This window comes from Camponotus vicinus, unplaced genomic scaffold (assembly GCF_025532165.1).
Source record: "Camponotus vicinus isolate PSW18456_S1 unplaced genomic scaffold, iyCamVici1.0 SCAF_1, whole genome shotgun sequence".
NCBI lineage: Eukaryota > Metazoa > Arthropoda > Insecta > Hymenoptera > Formicidae > Camponotus > Camponotus vicinus.
The window spans coordinates 30,851,540-30,866,803 of NW_028141945.1; the positions used below are offsets into that span (position 1 = coordinate 30,851,540).

At 31.8% G+C, this 15,264-nt stretch overlaps 2 protein-coding genes and 1 long non-coding RNA gene across 5 annotated transcripts in view; 1 reads left to right on the forward strand and 2 right to left on the reverse strand.

Annotated features, from left to right (window-relative positions):
• LOC145959725 (uncharacterized) overlaps positions 1-15,264 on the forward strand; it is a 39,889-nt gene that overhangs the window by 1,007 nt on the left and 23,618 nt on the right. The gene's annotated exons all lie outside the window — the stretch shown is intronic.
• Pban (pheromone biosynthesis-activating neuropeptide) lies at positions 1,139-2,483 on the reverse strand. Its single transcript, XM_083106168.1, has 3 exons — positions 2,343-2,483; positions 2,010-2,264; positions 1,139-1,497 (listed from the first exon to the last, which is right to left on the reverse strand). The coding sequence occupies exons 1-3, from the start codon at positions 2,416-2,418 to the stop codon at positions 1,283-1,285; spliced, it is 546 nt and encodes a 181-aa protein (XP_082962294.1). The 5' UTR covers positions 2,419-2,483; the 3' UTR covers positions 1,139-1,282.
• Positions 8,238-13,102, reverse strand: Hand (heart- and neural crest derivatives-expressed protein). Its single transcript, XM_083106178.1, has 3 exons — positions 12,332-13,102; positions 10,309-10,976; positions 8,238-8,936 (listed from the first exon to the last, which is right to left on the reverse strand). Exons 1-3 carry the CDS (start codon positions 12,411-12,413, stop codon positions 8,802-8,804), a joined length of 885 nt encoding a protein of 294 aa, XP_082962304.1. The 5' UTR covers positions 12,414-13,102; the 3' UTR covers positions 8,238-8,801.

A 15,264-nucleotide genomic window follows, 5' to 3' on the forward strand; every position in this document is an offset into this window, starting at 1 on the left:
ATTTATATAGTTTTTATCGTATATAATAGTTTTTATATTCATGTGTAATAACATGCATATTTTTATCATATTCAATAAGAATATCCCTTTCGAAAGAAATCACCTTTAAAATATTAAAAAAAATTTTTACGTAAAGATATTTTTTTTACATTATCCATAAACTTATGTAATGTGTCATCACGATCATCGTTAATATTTTGAAGTTCCCATTGAAAACATTTTTTGTCATGTTTTTACGAGCGATCCTCGATATACGGTACTGTTGTAAAAGCGAGGATTAGAAGCTAACTAACTTGTATCTGCTTCGCCGTCGTTTTCAAGTTTTACGATTATGACTGTCTTCCATGTTACCACATGGCTCACCGGTAGTTCCGGTCGAGGAATTACTCGCTGTAGCCCGGCACCCTTCCTCTTCTTTCTTCCACCGTCTTACTTCCTCTTAAGAGAGATATCTCAACCCCCTTCTTTTAGACGCTGAAAATAGCGTCTAAGATCCTCCCGTAGAAGCTTGCAATGAATATTCTATTCCACTCCTAGACTTGACATAAATTTTCTCTTGCTGGAAAAATTGATCGCGATAACAAAAAATTATTTTCATATATTCATTAGTGTTTTTATTATTTTTATTATTTTTAATTGATAATTATAATATTATTATATAGTATTTTTATTTATTATTATTTTTATTTAAAATTTATAATAATTTTTTTAATTCTGTTTATAAATCATTTTAATTTAGTTTTATAAAAATATATTTTTAATATATAATGTTCGGATAATTTTTTGTTTATATTATATTTAGCACAATTAAGCGTTTTAAGTGTATAAATAATGTTTTTATTACAATATCTTTAATTATAATTTTTTACTATGGTATTTATCATTTTTATCTCTAAATTTTGAAATTGAATTCCAAATAAAAGGTAAAAATATCTCTATGATCTAAACGATATATATTATATAGATGATTATGATAAATAATTATCTTTTTATTATCTATATTTACTCGTATTGTTGTCATAATTTAATTAAAATGATAAATGAAAATATTGAACAACAGAAAATTTAAGATATAATTCTTGGGATGTGTGTGTGCAAGGATAATAAAGGAACAGCAGCCATTTCTAAATACAAATAAACGTCAGTATTTTATTTCTTTATATCTTAATAGCGCTATAATTTTGTTTATCGCTCCGTCAAAATCCTCACAATTGCGTAGGTCTATTAAGAAATCATCCTTTGCTCGCAATCTTTCATGATTTGGCTTTCGTCACAATGTTACCTATATCTTTTGCGATACGCTGCGCGATTGACGTCCGAGTCTCGGCGACGGTATCCAGGGAACCCGACGCCCTAAACGCGGCGCGAATATCGGTGGTAACAGACGATCATCCTCATCGATCTCATTCCGATTTGTCTCATCGCTGTAAGTGAATTTCTCCTCCGATCCTCGTCCCAAGCGCGGTGTAAATTGCGTCGGTTGTCTCTTTTCGTTAGCTAGAATTTATTCTTGATAGTTATAATTGTGAGAAAAAAAAATTTAAAAGTGAGATGATGGGATGACATAGAATTTTGAATTCCTTAGATTGATGAATTAATATAATTCGATAAAGCATTGAAAATAAATAAATTATTTTTTTTAGAAGTATTACTTTTTTGAAATTATTTTTTTATTAAAATAACTTAATCTTTTTAACAAAATTACACATACGTAGAATTTTAAAACTAAAAATTTAAAGTAGAAAGAAAAAACTTAGTGAAAACAAATTATTATATACGAGAAAATGTTGAATCTATTAATATCATGCAATCTAAAAACTTTGTTCGTAAAATAAATTATGGCTTGAATGAATCCAACTATTATTTTTAGTTTTATCATAATAATAGGAAAATTTTTGGAATCTCAAAAAATAATATCAAAATGATTCGATTGTTAATAACAATTACAAAGCGATAAGTAAGTTTAACGAGAGTTCGACTTCGTTTCGAGAAAGAATCTCGAGATTTACCTGGAATCGTGATGACGGTCCAGCGCACTCCAGGTTGGTCCAGGGCATTCACTAACATTTCGATCTCGGGGTTAATCTGCTGCTTTTCGTCAGACTTGCGCCGTTTTCCCAATCGCGGACCGAACCACATGCCGCTCGTTATGCCGCTTTCCTGCGTGGTGGTGGTGCGTTTGGTGCACTTTCCATCAGTGCACGAGCCGAAATCGTTGCTCGGCGATCTTCCATCGTTCGACCCACCGCTCGGCATCTCCAATTCTACGAGTGCACGATCAACAGGACAATCGAGAGGCAATCGCGTACAATCGATTAAATTATCGTAAGGGTCGCTATTACCGTATTCGCCGGAAGCGCGAAACACCAAGCAGAGTAGCAACGCTATGGCGCAGACGGGATTGCCAGTGACGATCATCTTGGATCAATCGGCGTTCCACGAGACTACTTGCCGAGTAATGTCGAGATCGGTAGTCGGACCGGGTTTTATAGGGCTGGCAGACGATGGGGACGCCGGCGTTGTTTTTCCATTTTATTGTCTCTCGCTTCTTTTTCACACCCCCGAGACCAATCACGGTCGTTCGGCGAGCGATTCGTCTCCATTTGAAGCAGGACTGACTGTCCTACATACGCAATGAAGTTCCTGGATACAGAACACGTAACGCGAGTCCTAGAATAACGCGCCCACGCTATACGGGGTGATTTCTGTCCTCGTCTTCGGAGGAAAATTACTGGCGATTTTCATTAATTTCTTTCAATGAATGGAGAGAGAAACTTAGTATCCAAAATAGAAATTTCTTTCTACGAAAATAGAAAAGGGATTTTATTCTATCTCACGAATAAATTTAATTATTGCACAAATAATTGTAATTTTTCCAAATTTATATCTCTGTCTCTCTTTTGATATATGGAACGAATTTTTTAAATATTTTATTAATAAAAGAAAGAAAAGAGAGCTAGATTATTTTTTCTTATTTTACTATATATCTATTTTTATTTCGTTAAATTATATGAAATTTTTTGAATTTCCATTTCTATCATTTTAATAGTATTTTAATGAAAATAAGCTAATGAAAATAGCTTCCGATAGTTTATGTGCAATATTATATATAATTTCTATATAATTACATTATTGTACAAATTTGAGAACTATAGAATTAATAATCTACAATAATTATCACATATACTTCTTGTATATACATTGCATTCTATACCTAAATCCATGTATTCTGAAAAACATATATAGTGGTCACATATGTGTGTATTATCTTCTCTGATCAAAATAATTTTGTGTTCGAGGGTAAAATTAAAAATTCATTATAGTTACGTAATAATCGAAATATCTCGCGCATTTATTTATTTCTGTGATTTACGATAATGAATCGATTGTAAACACCATATTTTCCTTTAACAAATCCTGTTTTTCTCGTGCGTATTTTTTATACCCCACGCTGCGTAACAAATGATTGCGGCCGCCTGGCGTCCGATTGAACGAACGATTAGTCTTGGATTTAACTTGTCGATCGCCGGCTTAATTCAGGGATCAATGAGTTCACATTCTTCGCACTCTCTCCCTTGTATAAAAGCATTGGATTGACCGGCAAAGACGGCATTACTGTACGATCGCGTTGTGCCTTCGGAAAGAAGATATGAAAATCTGCGCAAATGTGCACGGATATCTATATTTATTAGTATATTATTAACTTTAATAAATTATTATTTACACAGCTTGTACTTGTTATAAAAAAAAAGAACGCGCGCGAGTAAAAAAGTGAAACTCGAGAAGCTTGGTTTAATTATGTGCTATCTTACGTAATTACGGATTAATTCTTTAATTCTTTATAATCCAAATGTGTTTTTAATTGATTTCATTATTATATTTTTGAAATTTTTATTAGTATGATTATTATTATCATCATTACTAATTATTTGTTTTCTTAATACTAGTTAACTATTAGTCTGGTAAAATGTATAAAAATTTTCTTAGAATAATTTTAATTGAATAATTTAAATAAACTATATAATAAGAATTTAACTATAATTATAAATTATTAAAATTAATATAATTTATTAATTTATATATTTTAAGATTATCAAAATAAAACGGGCAAAATAAAAAATTTATAATTACAATTGTAATGTGAAATATCCCTCAATTTTTTAAGCTTTTATATATATCTTCGAGATATTCAAATCTTTATTTATATTACGATACTTATATAATATTTTTCATATATTTATTATAAATATTATATTTCATAATAATCATCAAGATAAGATAAAGAATATCGTGTGTACAAGTACATCGTCAAGTATCGATACTTTGTAAGTTATCTAATCAAATGCAAATTAATTAAAGACTTAAAATCTTGCTACTATATATATGTTTTCTGGAATACATACATACACATACACATATACGTACAATGAGTACATCTTACTCGAGGCGTGCAATTAGGGGGCGACTTCACACATGGACGTCATGGTTTTTCAGTGAGATGTAAGTGGGCGAGTCGCGCATTCGTTCTGTACGCTATGGACTACGTGCGCTCCGCTACTTTCGATACTTGTCAAAGCAAACAAACGTCCGTTTCATACTTTTTTGTCTCAATGCGTATTTGGTAGACACACGACGTAAGAGCACTTGCATCTGCCGAACTGAATACGCGCCATGGAAATCTTCCCACATGACGACATTTTTCGACTCAATTCCTTCGTTCGTATCGCAAGATTCATCCGCGTGTTCGATAATAATTTAACCCAATCGTATCAATTAATTAACATTAGCCAACAAATAAAAACGGTAGTGATTTGATATGATATATTTGATATAGGGGATATTTTAAATATGTTTTTGATATTAAACTAAAATTTAGTAGAAAACAAATCAAATTAATTGAGATTGCCAGAGTTATTACTATTGGGATCTATTGGAAAATATTAATTACCAATTGTCTTTATAAAATGGGATTTTGAACAGATTGCCATGGATGATCATGAGGGACGATAAGTTGATTTGACCGAAACGTACGCAAACGTGAGATAAATCTTCATATGATGTATCGCCAGGGGTGTGTTTCGCATCTGGTAATTTAATTACTGCACATTCTGTGGTGGTTTACGGTGATCATTGTTTCGGTCTTATCTATTCGTGCGAACCATTACTTTGAATTAACGATCCATCATTCGCATGCACAAACGTCTGCTTAGAATTTTCTCGATTGACAAAGATTAATGCTCTTGTTAAGTTTCAGATAAAATTTTAAGGATTTCTGTCTTAATATTTCTTAATTTTTCAATCGTCTCTTATTTTTTAAGGATTTCTGTCTTAATGTTTCTTAATTATCAATCGTTTCGTTTTTAATATATTTGTTTCGTAACATATTTCGATTATTTTGAATAAATTTACTTTATTTGTCTAAATCAATTAAAATTAATAAACTTTATACTCTTATTAAATGGAGGTATCCTGTATTTATTCATTCTTCCTGACTAAAGACGCGATTCTATTGTACTTTTTGCGGGAAAGAAAAAACCGAAAATAGGCACGCGCTACGGATAGGTGCGAAAGAGGGCGGGGAAGGTGAATCCGCATCACTTTGTAAACTCTTGCCCTGACGAAGCCCAGAACACCTCCCGCGGCCGACGGTGCACGATATAAACACTCCCGCGGTACCGCAAGAACTTGGCTATTCTCGGTAGCCGAGAGAGAAGAGATTGTTCCCTCGCACGTGAAAACGAAGCCGGCTTGAAACACCCGTTGCATTGCGATCAAAAAATTGCGTGCGATTTGTTTCTAATAAATTAAATAATTACAAAGCATTTTTGATAGGAACTCATTTTATAGTTTCCATTTCTCTAGAGTAGATTTTTACATAATTTATATATCAATAATTTCGAAATTATAAATACATGTCAAGAGAGTTGTAGTTGCTTTTAGCCAACAAAATTTTTGGCAATTAATTTCAATTAAATAGCAAAATTTTATGCTTACTATTTGTTTCAAGATTATACTTTGTCGATATTTTAATTCGAAACATGATTAAATATTATATACATAATTATATTAATATTACATACATAATTATATAATATTAATAATAATATTACATACATAAATATTTAACGATAAGTTTGCACTGTTGTATGTTGCTTTGAAGTCGTGCATGCAGTAATTTAGAAGTAACAATTGCAGACAATTCCGACTGTGAAATCGAGCGTAGGATTTACGAAGGATTGTTTTGGAGTAGAATGCTTGACACGGAACGTCGACATTGGAGAACGAAGGGTTAACATTCTAACATGCTAAACGCGCGAAAGAGATACTTGGAATATTTACTGCGATGTATTTTCTTGTAATAGACGAGGCTCTCTTTTTCTCTTACAATCCTTCTCCTTTTTCAAATCCGTATGATTCGATTTTATCAAATTTCAATTCAGCTGGTTAAAAATCTTGTACGACGTGAACGAAACGCGACGACTTTTGTTTCATTCTTTCAGCTTAAAACGCTGTTTAAAAGAGATTCATAATTTATTCCATAATTTATTCAAAAAACTCTGGAGAAGCGATTGGATATTTTTCTCCAATCTTTATAATTAAAATAAATTAATAAAAATTATAATTAAAATAAAATTATCTAATTTGATCCAATGCATATAATGCACGATCGTGACAATGTGGACCGCTGTGGATACGCTGCCGATAAAATAATTAGACGTAGAAAGAGTTGTAGGCTCGAATAACAAAATATGAGGTCTCGTCAGTGTCAGAGGAGCCGGTTGAAATGTTTATGTCGAGGCAACAGCGAGGCTCAACTATTAACATTCTCAAAGTCCCACGGACGTGCACGCTCGTAATATAGTGCCACTCATTGCGATAAACAAACGGCTCGTCAATCGCCTCGATAATATCGATCCCGGACTTCGCGATCACTCGCGTACAATACACAAGACCGACAATGTCGTCTTCGGTTGATCCATTGGATCATTGTTTGGGTGCGATGGACATTGATGAACCGACATCATCGAAGACAATCGCAAATATTTAGTCTCGCGTGAATCGAAGTTCCTGGTAACAAAAGTAAAAATTATAATTATGTTAATTGAATAATTTTTTTAAAGATTGGTTGAACAAATGATCGTAAATATTCTGTCTCGCGACGAAGTTTCTAATAGCAAGATTAAAGCTTAATTACATTAATTGTTCAATCGAATCGATCGAATGATGGTTGCAATTATTTAGCGAAAATTGGAGAAAATTATTGATTACTTTTCCTCGCAAAGAAAAATTTCCATGACTAATAGGTATTTGAAAATCTAGTCTGTAGATTTTAAAGTCCAAAAAGAAGTCACATAACTTTGGGATAATTTTCCTAAAATAATTTTTTAATTCTTAAAGTTTTTTAATTATAAAGTTTTTTATTTTTAATTATAAAATATCACGCAAAATAAGAACGGTAACAGATTTGAATATTGACGAAAACGAGCGAGATAGAAGTTGATTAAGTAGATTCTGAGACTATTCACCAATGTGCAGGAATTTTTTCCTAATATATTGCCTACAAGTAGAATATCAGACACACTACTATGGGATCAAGTACTGGCGCCAGGGTATCCACGAGAAATCCGAAACCAACCGCTCTACACAATGAATTCTCCGTCTATAATAAGTCACCTAAATAGAAGGAAAAGATAGAGAAAGAGAATTTCTCACGGTTTTCCCTTTTAAATAAAATTTTATATACATGTAAATATATATAAACTAAGAAAAAAATATACAAGATATATAAAAATAGTCTAAGAATAACTTTAATTAAATTGAGAGGAAATATTCTTGTATATTACAAATATTAATAATATTACGAATAATAAAATACTTAATTTTCTCGTTAAAATAATACGACACAAAGAATATAAAACTATGAACAATATTTTTCTAGGATTCATATTATCTGAATTTCTTTTCTTTTATTATAATATAATTTATATTATAAATATAATGATAATATATGAAATATAAAAATATTGCACAGAAAGTGATTATATTTATACTATTAACATGTAGTTTATTTTTTTTAATTAGTAATTTCTTTAAGCATAATTATTTATCTCAATATGCAATTAAACAAAAAAATAATAATGTTTAGTCTTTTAGATACAAAAATTCGAAATATGAGAAAAACGTAAATCTTAAAATAATTTGTGAAAAAGATTAAAAAAATAAGACAGACATCACGCTTCACTATAATACATTGTTTATTGCTAGCGACACTTTATACATTTTAAATGATATTTTATATACAAAACTTTACAGAGATTCTTAAATCTAATCAACGCGCACTTTTGCACCAAAATTATGATCTTATTGATTACAACTCAATCACGTTTGGAGCTTATATGTATATAAAATAATATTCTTTGGTTCAAAATATAGACATCAATCACTACAGAAGGAACAAAATTCTATGTACATACATAATGATTATGAACGCGCTATATACAAACGATTCTATCCAATAATTATACATTTCGCTAAATCGCAATTATTTAACATTTTTTTAATTCAAAGTTTTATAAATGCTTCGTTTGTAAAACATTATTTCATCCAGGATGTTATAAGTCAATATAATCGTAAATTTTCGAGAGATATCTAGAGATATCTGAAAGACGCATCAGTCGTTAAATCGCAACTCATATTTTTTCTGACGGTAAAAAGCGTCAAGCGCAAAAAGTAACGCTCATTTTGAACGATATTTCGCGAATATCGCAGATATATTTTGACAGGAGTGTCTTCGACGTATTTTATTGCATCTGGCTGGTCGGTGATTCTTGCTTTAATTCGAGGGCCCACATGTGTTGCGGCCAACCCGTTCGTCCTTTGCTCTTCGTCGGTTCTTCGTGGCCGAGATTCGGAATAGATTGCAAACACGATTCGTTCTATAAAAAAATAAAAATATTCGATGACAAATTTATCTTTATCAAAAATTAATCTTGCCTCTACAATTATTGTAATATCACGCCTAAAATGTTTTTTCCACTTCGTCTTTAATGTTTGACCCAAGATTAAAATAGAGATAGAATTTTAATGATTGTCGGACAAATTGTTCTCAGAAGTGAAGGACACGTCGATTATCGACCATGACTGAAAATTATAGCAACCTTTATTGAGAGAAGAAAAGTCTATGTGGGCGGTAAACGGTCGCAGAAAATTAAGAAAACCACAAAATATAGGTTTGAAGAAATCAAATTGTTTCTGAAGTTTAGAATTAGAAAAGAACGATCGTTGGAAAATCAATGGATGTCCCTTTAGAATTTCCTTTGTTTTCTTTTACACTTTTTCAAACTTCCCGAAGGCAATGATCTTTCGATGGAAATTCGAAAATCTATTATCTCAAAAACTAGATAATTATTTCATTCTCTATTCTCTTTAATTAATATTAAATTAATATTAAAATTAATTATATTATCCAGCAAACACCAAGTAACAGTTATATAACTGTTAGTTATAATTTCCTACTCAACAATATAACTGTTACATGTTATATAACTGTTATGTGTTAGATAACAATTATATTGTTGAGTAGGAAATTATAACTAACAGTTATATAACTGTTACTTGGTGTTTGCTGGGTACTGTTATATTAATTAAAGTATTGAAGACAAATTACAATTTTTAATTGTAGCATTTTTATGATTTAATTAGAGATTTTTTTCTTATTATGTTACATCATTAATTGTATTTTAATCAAATTGATATAAATACTAACACAATTATTTGTCTATCTTTGCTTTTGTCAAACTTTAATAATAACCGTGTGAAAATTGGACACATTTCATTTTTAACAAATCCCGAAGCATGTTGATGGTTTTAAGGTCGAGTTCTCAGGCTGACATACGTTGGCTAATTAAAGAGGCGAATGTTTACGTTAAGACGATGCTCACAAAGGCGTTTTGAGAGATTTAGGAAAGTCCATCCACAGAGGATAGAATAATTCATCCCGAAAAACTTTCATTCCGCGACCGAAGACGGTCTCCGCGCGCTCTTTCGAGTAGCTCTCGAAGTGTTCTTCAGAATTTTTTTAGAAAAAAAAATCTCACGAGTTCTAAAAATGAAGAAAAAATTAAAAAGACAAGAGTAAAGTGGATAGAAAAAATGTTATCTCGATGTATATATCATTTAATAGAACTATTAATACTAATTCTTATTAGTTACAAAGAAATTATATGTATAAATTTGACACTTCGAAACAGATGATATTGCTATCGTTTTATATAGCATCAATAGATGTTACAAAACTGTAATCATTACCTGATTGGGTTGAGTTTTATTCCTCCTGCCATTCGAGAGAATCTCTGCGCGGAAGGTCTGCGGTTCCTCTCCTTCGTCACTTTCTAAGACCGCCATCAGATATCCGATGTAAGACGCTGCTAGCCTCAAGGTTTTTATTTTGGACAATTTTGTGTCAGCTGGCACATTAGGTATGCAGTCCCTTAGGTCGGAAAAGGCATTGTTTATGCTCTGTGTGCGACGGCGCTCTTTTTTGTTTGCCGTGTTCCGTCTTTTCGGTCTGGGAGGTGCCACGCCGCCCTCGTGAACGCCTTGATGAAGATGTTGCTGAAGAGTACCGACTACCCCACTGACAACCTGCTGACCGATCTGAGCGCTCGCGAAGTCGTGCTCCCGTCGATGACCGGGTTGATGATGATGATGATGGTGCAGGTGATGGTGATGATGATGGGTCGACGTTTCTTGTTGTCCCTGGGGGTACGGTAGAGTAGCGTAATGCTGGCTGGCCGTCGGATGCATGTATTGCTGCAGCGGCGAGTAGTTCGTCTCCTGGACGCCGATCTCCTCGATCAGAGGTGGCGTCGACGCGGTAGAGCTACCTGCGCCCGAGCTATTCCCCGAAGTGCCAGAATCTACGCCTCCCCAGTACGTTGATTGACTGTCAGCGTCGGGAACCGAGCTGAGAGGTCCTGTGTAAAAATTACGTTTCGCGTTTTTATGTGCTAGGTGCATTAATGGGATTAATCTTGATTCTTTCACAAGATACGAAAATTATAAATAGATGATTTTTTATAGAAAATTCTCTTCCGTTAATTTTATTTTCAAGATAGAGATAGTAATTTTTTTACTTAAATTAATAATTATAATTAATAATTTTCGGAAACTCTTAACACAGAGGATAACCCCAAGCGCGAAGATTTTAAAGAAAACATGATGTTTTTTAAATTTCTATTTAATCTAAAGAATTGGTAAATATTTCTGAACTTACTCTATGATTCTTCAAGTAATAAAGCCTAAATTTGAATTTTCTTCGAGATTATTACTAAAATTCGCATTTATTAATAAAATTTAATGCAATATATGATATAATATCGCGCATAATGATAGACCGATTATTAAAAAAGTAATTTGCATGAAACATTACGAAGATTTAACGCAAAAAGCACATTGCGCTTACATGAAAGAATTTTATATATAATGTATATATTCATAAAAACTTTTTTCAAATAATTATAGTTTATTATCATCCTTTATCTCTTCATTAAAAGCTAATTCGATCTGTTATGTGCGTTTTTCATTATTAAAAATCTATAATGTCGCTGTTATGTAAATTAATAAAGAAAATCATGAGAAAAGCGACAATAAAACTTTTATGAAATTTTTCCATCCTTGATCTTACATAAAATAGATTATTTCATTAAACGCGTATAAAAATTAATATTCTTTAATGCATGTACACATTATGATAATATAAATTCATATATTGCAGCGGATGTACAATAATATTCTAAATAATATGAAAGTATAATGTTCATTTTAGAAATTTGTAAATGCAGAAAATATTTGTTATGTGAAATACACAGGGGCTATAATCTAACATCTAAAATAACGTATCAAAATAACGTAATTAACATAACGATCTTTTATTTAATATTTGCATAATAATATAGTAATCTGTGCACATCATTTTATCCATGTATTACATATATAATATAAAATATATTTTCTTTAATAATAATCTTTTATAATAATCTCTTATAATAACTCTCAACAGAGGGCTATATTCTACATAATAGAACATAATTTGAGAACTATATAACATTGTACAATTTTATACAAAGATTTCATACAAATATTTTAATTAGTGAAATTATGGCATATATATGTATCAATTCAAAGTCACATTTAAATTTGAAGTCCATAATTTAGACTCTCGCGAACTAATGATATTCTTGAAAAAATCGTGAGAGAAAATACCTTGTTATATATTTAGATTAATTTTCGAAATAATTAATTTTGTCAATATTAAAATATATGCGCTTACCGTAAGGAAGCTGAGTGACGTAATTATATGGCTGATGCCATTGCGGATAATACTCTGTCTGTGCCTCGTATCCACCAAGCATGGTGCCTGCTATTATCACTGTCAGGTCTTTTCAATTCACTAATTTCACAAAATGTGTTCACTCTGAATTTTTAATTTATAAATCTATTATTATATATCTTGTGTTGTTTTTCTCGACGGAAGTATCTTCAATTTTTATCAAACAAATTGGGCGAAAATTATCGCCCAATTATTATTTTAATTATTATATGTGTTTTTATTCTATTTTATATTTCTCGAATACCTTTAATTTCTATTTAAATATCGTTTTACGCGGAATAAAATTTATTCCGGTCGATTATTATATTTTATGATATATTTTATTACACTAATATTTTTTTTATTCTCTCCCTTTTCGATTATTATATTTTGCAATATTTCTCTCGCAATGTTTCTGTGGTTTTCACTGGGATCCGAATTTTATCGATTAATATGTATTTTTTTATGTATTATCTTTGATCATCAAAAACTTTTTTACTATACTTCCCGATCGCGAACGTCTCTTCATCAACTTGCATCTAAATGTTGCCTCGCGAGTCTCCAGCGCAAACTGTCACCCTCGGACGATTCTGGCGCTCGCCCGATGGAGTCGCTATATTCTCGGCCGGCCTCGAAATGCGGTTTCGGACGTGCAGCCAAAATGACACTGAGAAAACGGGATTTGGTGCGGTACCGATCCTGTTTCCCGGTGCGGAACCCCCGGCTGCGTTCGCCGCTTCGTCGTCGGTGGTAGTAGACGCGAGTTACGAATGGGTGTACCAGGACAAGTCTGTCGTGACCCGACCTCGTAAACGGGCGGAGCCCGGTTTGGTCTACGCCTCTGAGGGGACCTCGGGGATTCAATTAGTAAATTGAGGGAGTTCGCCGTCGACGGACAGGGCGAAGTGGGGTATGATTTAGGGTATGACGTACCTCCGCATTCTCCCTCCGACGCCGACCGCCGACTTGATTCGCGACGTATCGCCATCACCGTTGTGCTCGTCTTTTTGCCAATCGATTCGAGCGAGATGCTTCAGACGCTGTTCCACGGTATAATAATATTAGTCGCGAGATATCGGCGCGATATAACATGAGGCTGCGACGCAAATTGGATGAAATGCGCACGGAGTGCACGAGAGGGATTCTCTGCATCGTAAATTCGATCGAAAGGGAAGGAAAAATTTGAATATTTTCTAATTTGATTTTGAATATATTTTTTTTCAATTTAAATATTTTCGAAATTAAATATTCTTCTTCTTCTCTCTATTTCTCTCTCTTGCGTCCTTCTTTGTCGTGTTGAAGATTAGTTTTTCTTCTAGATTTTAATAAACTCTATTGGTATAAACTAGGTTTCTTCGGATATATTTATTAGATATATTTATTATTATAAGTTATTAGATAATTTAATATAATATATATTGACTCTCTCTCTTTAAAATGTCTGGCCGAAATTAATAAAATAAATTTTAATACTTTTAATTAAATATTCTCGAAATATTTTCGAAATATTTTCGAAATTAAGTATTCTTCTTCTTTCTATTTCTCTCTCTTGTTTTCCATTCTTCTTTGTCATGTTGAAGATTAGTTTTTCTTCTAGATTTTAATAAACTCTATTGGTATAAACTAGGTTTCTTCAGATATATTTATTAGATATATTTATTATATATATTTATTATTATAAGTTATTAGATAATTTAATATAATATATATTGACTCTCTCTCTTTAAAATGTCTGGCCGAAATTAATAAAATAAATTAATTTAATATTTAGGAAATAAATATTAATTATAAATGCTGGAAAAATATGAGAACATTAATTCAATTGTTAATTTTTAATCAAAAGAAAAATTGTTTCGATTCCTATTTTTATTTTCATTCTTAAAAAAATTTGGAGTAGTACATCAGTAGTAGATCATCATCTCGTGTTCACCTCATTTGTTCCCGACAATAACGATGTTTCAATTTTAACGACAGCGTTAAACGCCATTTAATAATGACATCGGATTGTCATGTAATACGCGAAAAAAGTAATGGAACAATCTACTTTTATGCTGATATGCTTCTTTTAGACGATGACACGCAAACGAGCTTATAATATCCGCTGTTATATGTATCGACCTTTTGAGAAAAAAAAAGCTTCCTCTCACATTTTCTCGGGTTAAAACAACCGGGAGCGTCCGATACCGGAGTGAAAAAGATCACGGGAAATCGGTAGCGCAAGATAGTCCCGCGGGACTTTACCCCTAACAACCTGTTCGCATAAATAAGTCGGCACCTGTTTCCTTCTTGTTCTATCTCTTAACAAGGCAATTTGTGCCTAATTACGATAATTATTCAATTAAGAAACAACATCCGACCCTCGCGTACAGGATTGAAATGATTTTTGACGAATTTTAATTCTCTTAAATCTCATAATTAAATCAATCATTATCGGAATTAAAAATACATAAAAAATTTTAACACAGTATAATTCTTTCTTTTTAAATTTAAAAAACACGCCACGATTTTTTTTATTTCTGGAAATTTATAGAGCATATGTTTTATATAATTATTTATATGCGACATACAAGATCGAAGCAATTTATAGCAAACGAATAAAAAAAAAGTGAATACATTATCCGCGATAAGGACAGGCGTCTGGCTTTATTTCCGAAAGAAACCAGATGCCAATAGTGTAATAGCCGAATAATTATTTCTTATTATCTAATCGTACAAACTCGATTTGTCAAACACTTACTATTAAATAGAGAATTAAGTAGGAAGAAACAAATATTAATTAATTTGTAAATTCACGCTTAAAAAGTTTTATTGCGATCGCGTCAAATTTACAATTTTATAAAAAAGAAAGAATAAAATAAAGATATGAAAAAAATGATTATATGACATATCTTCAG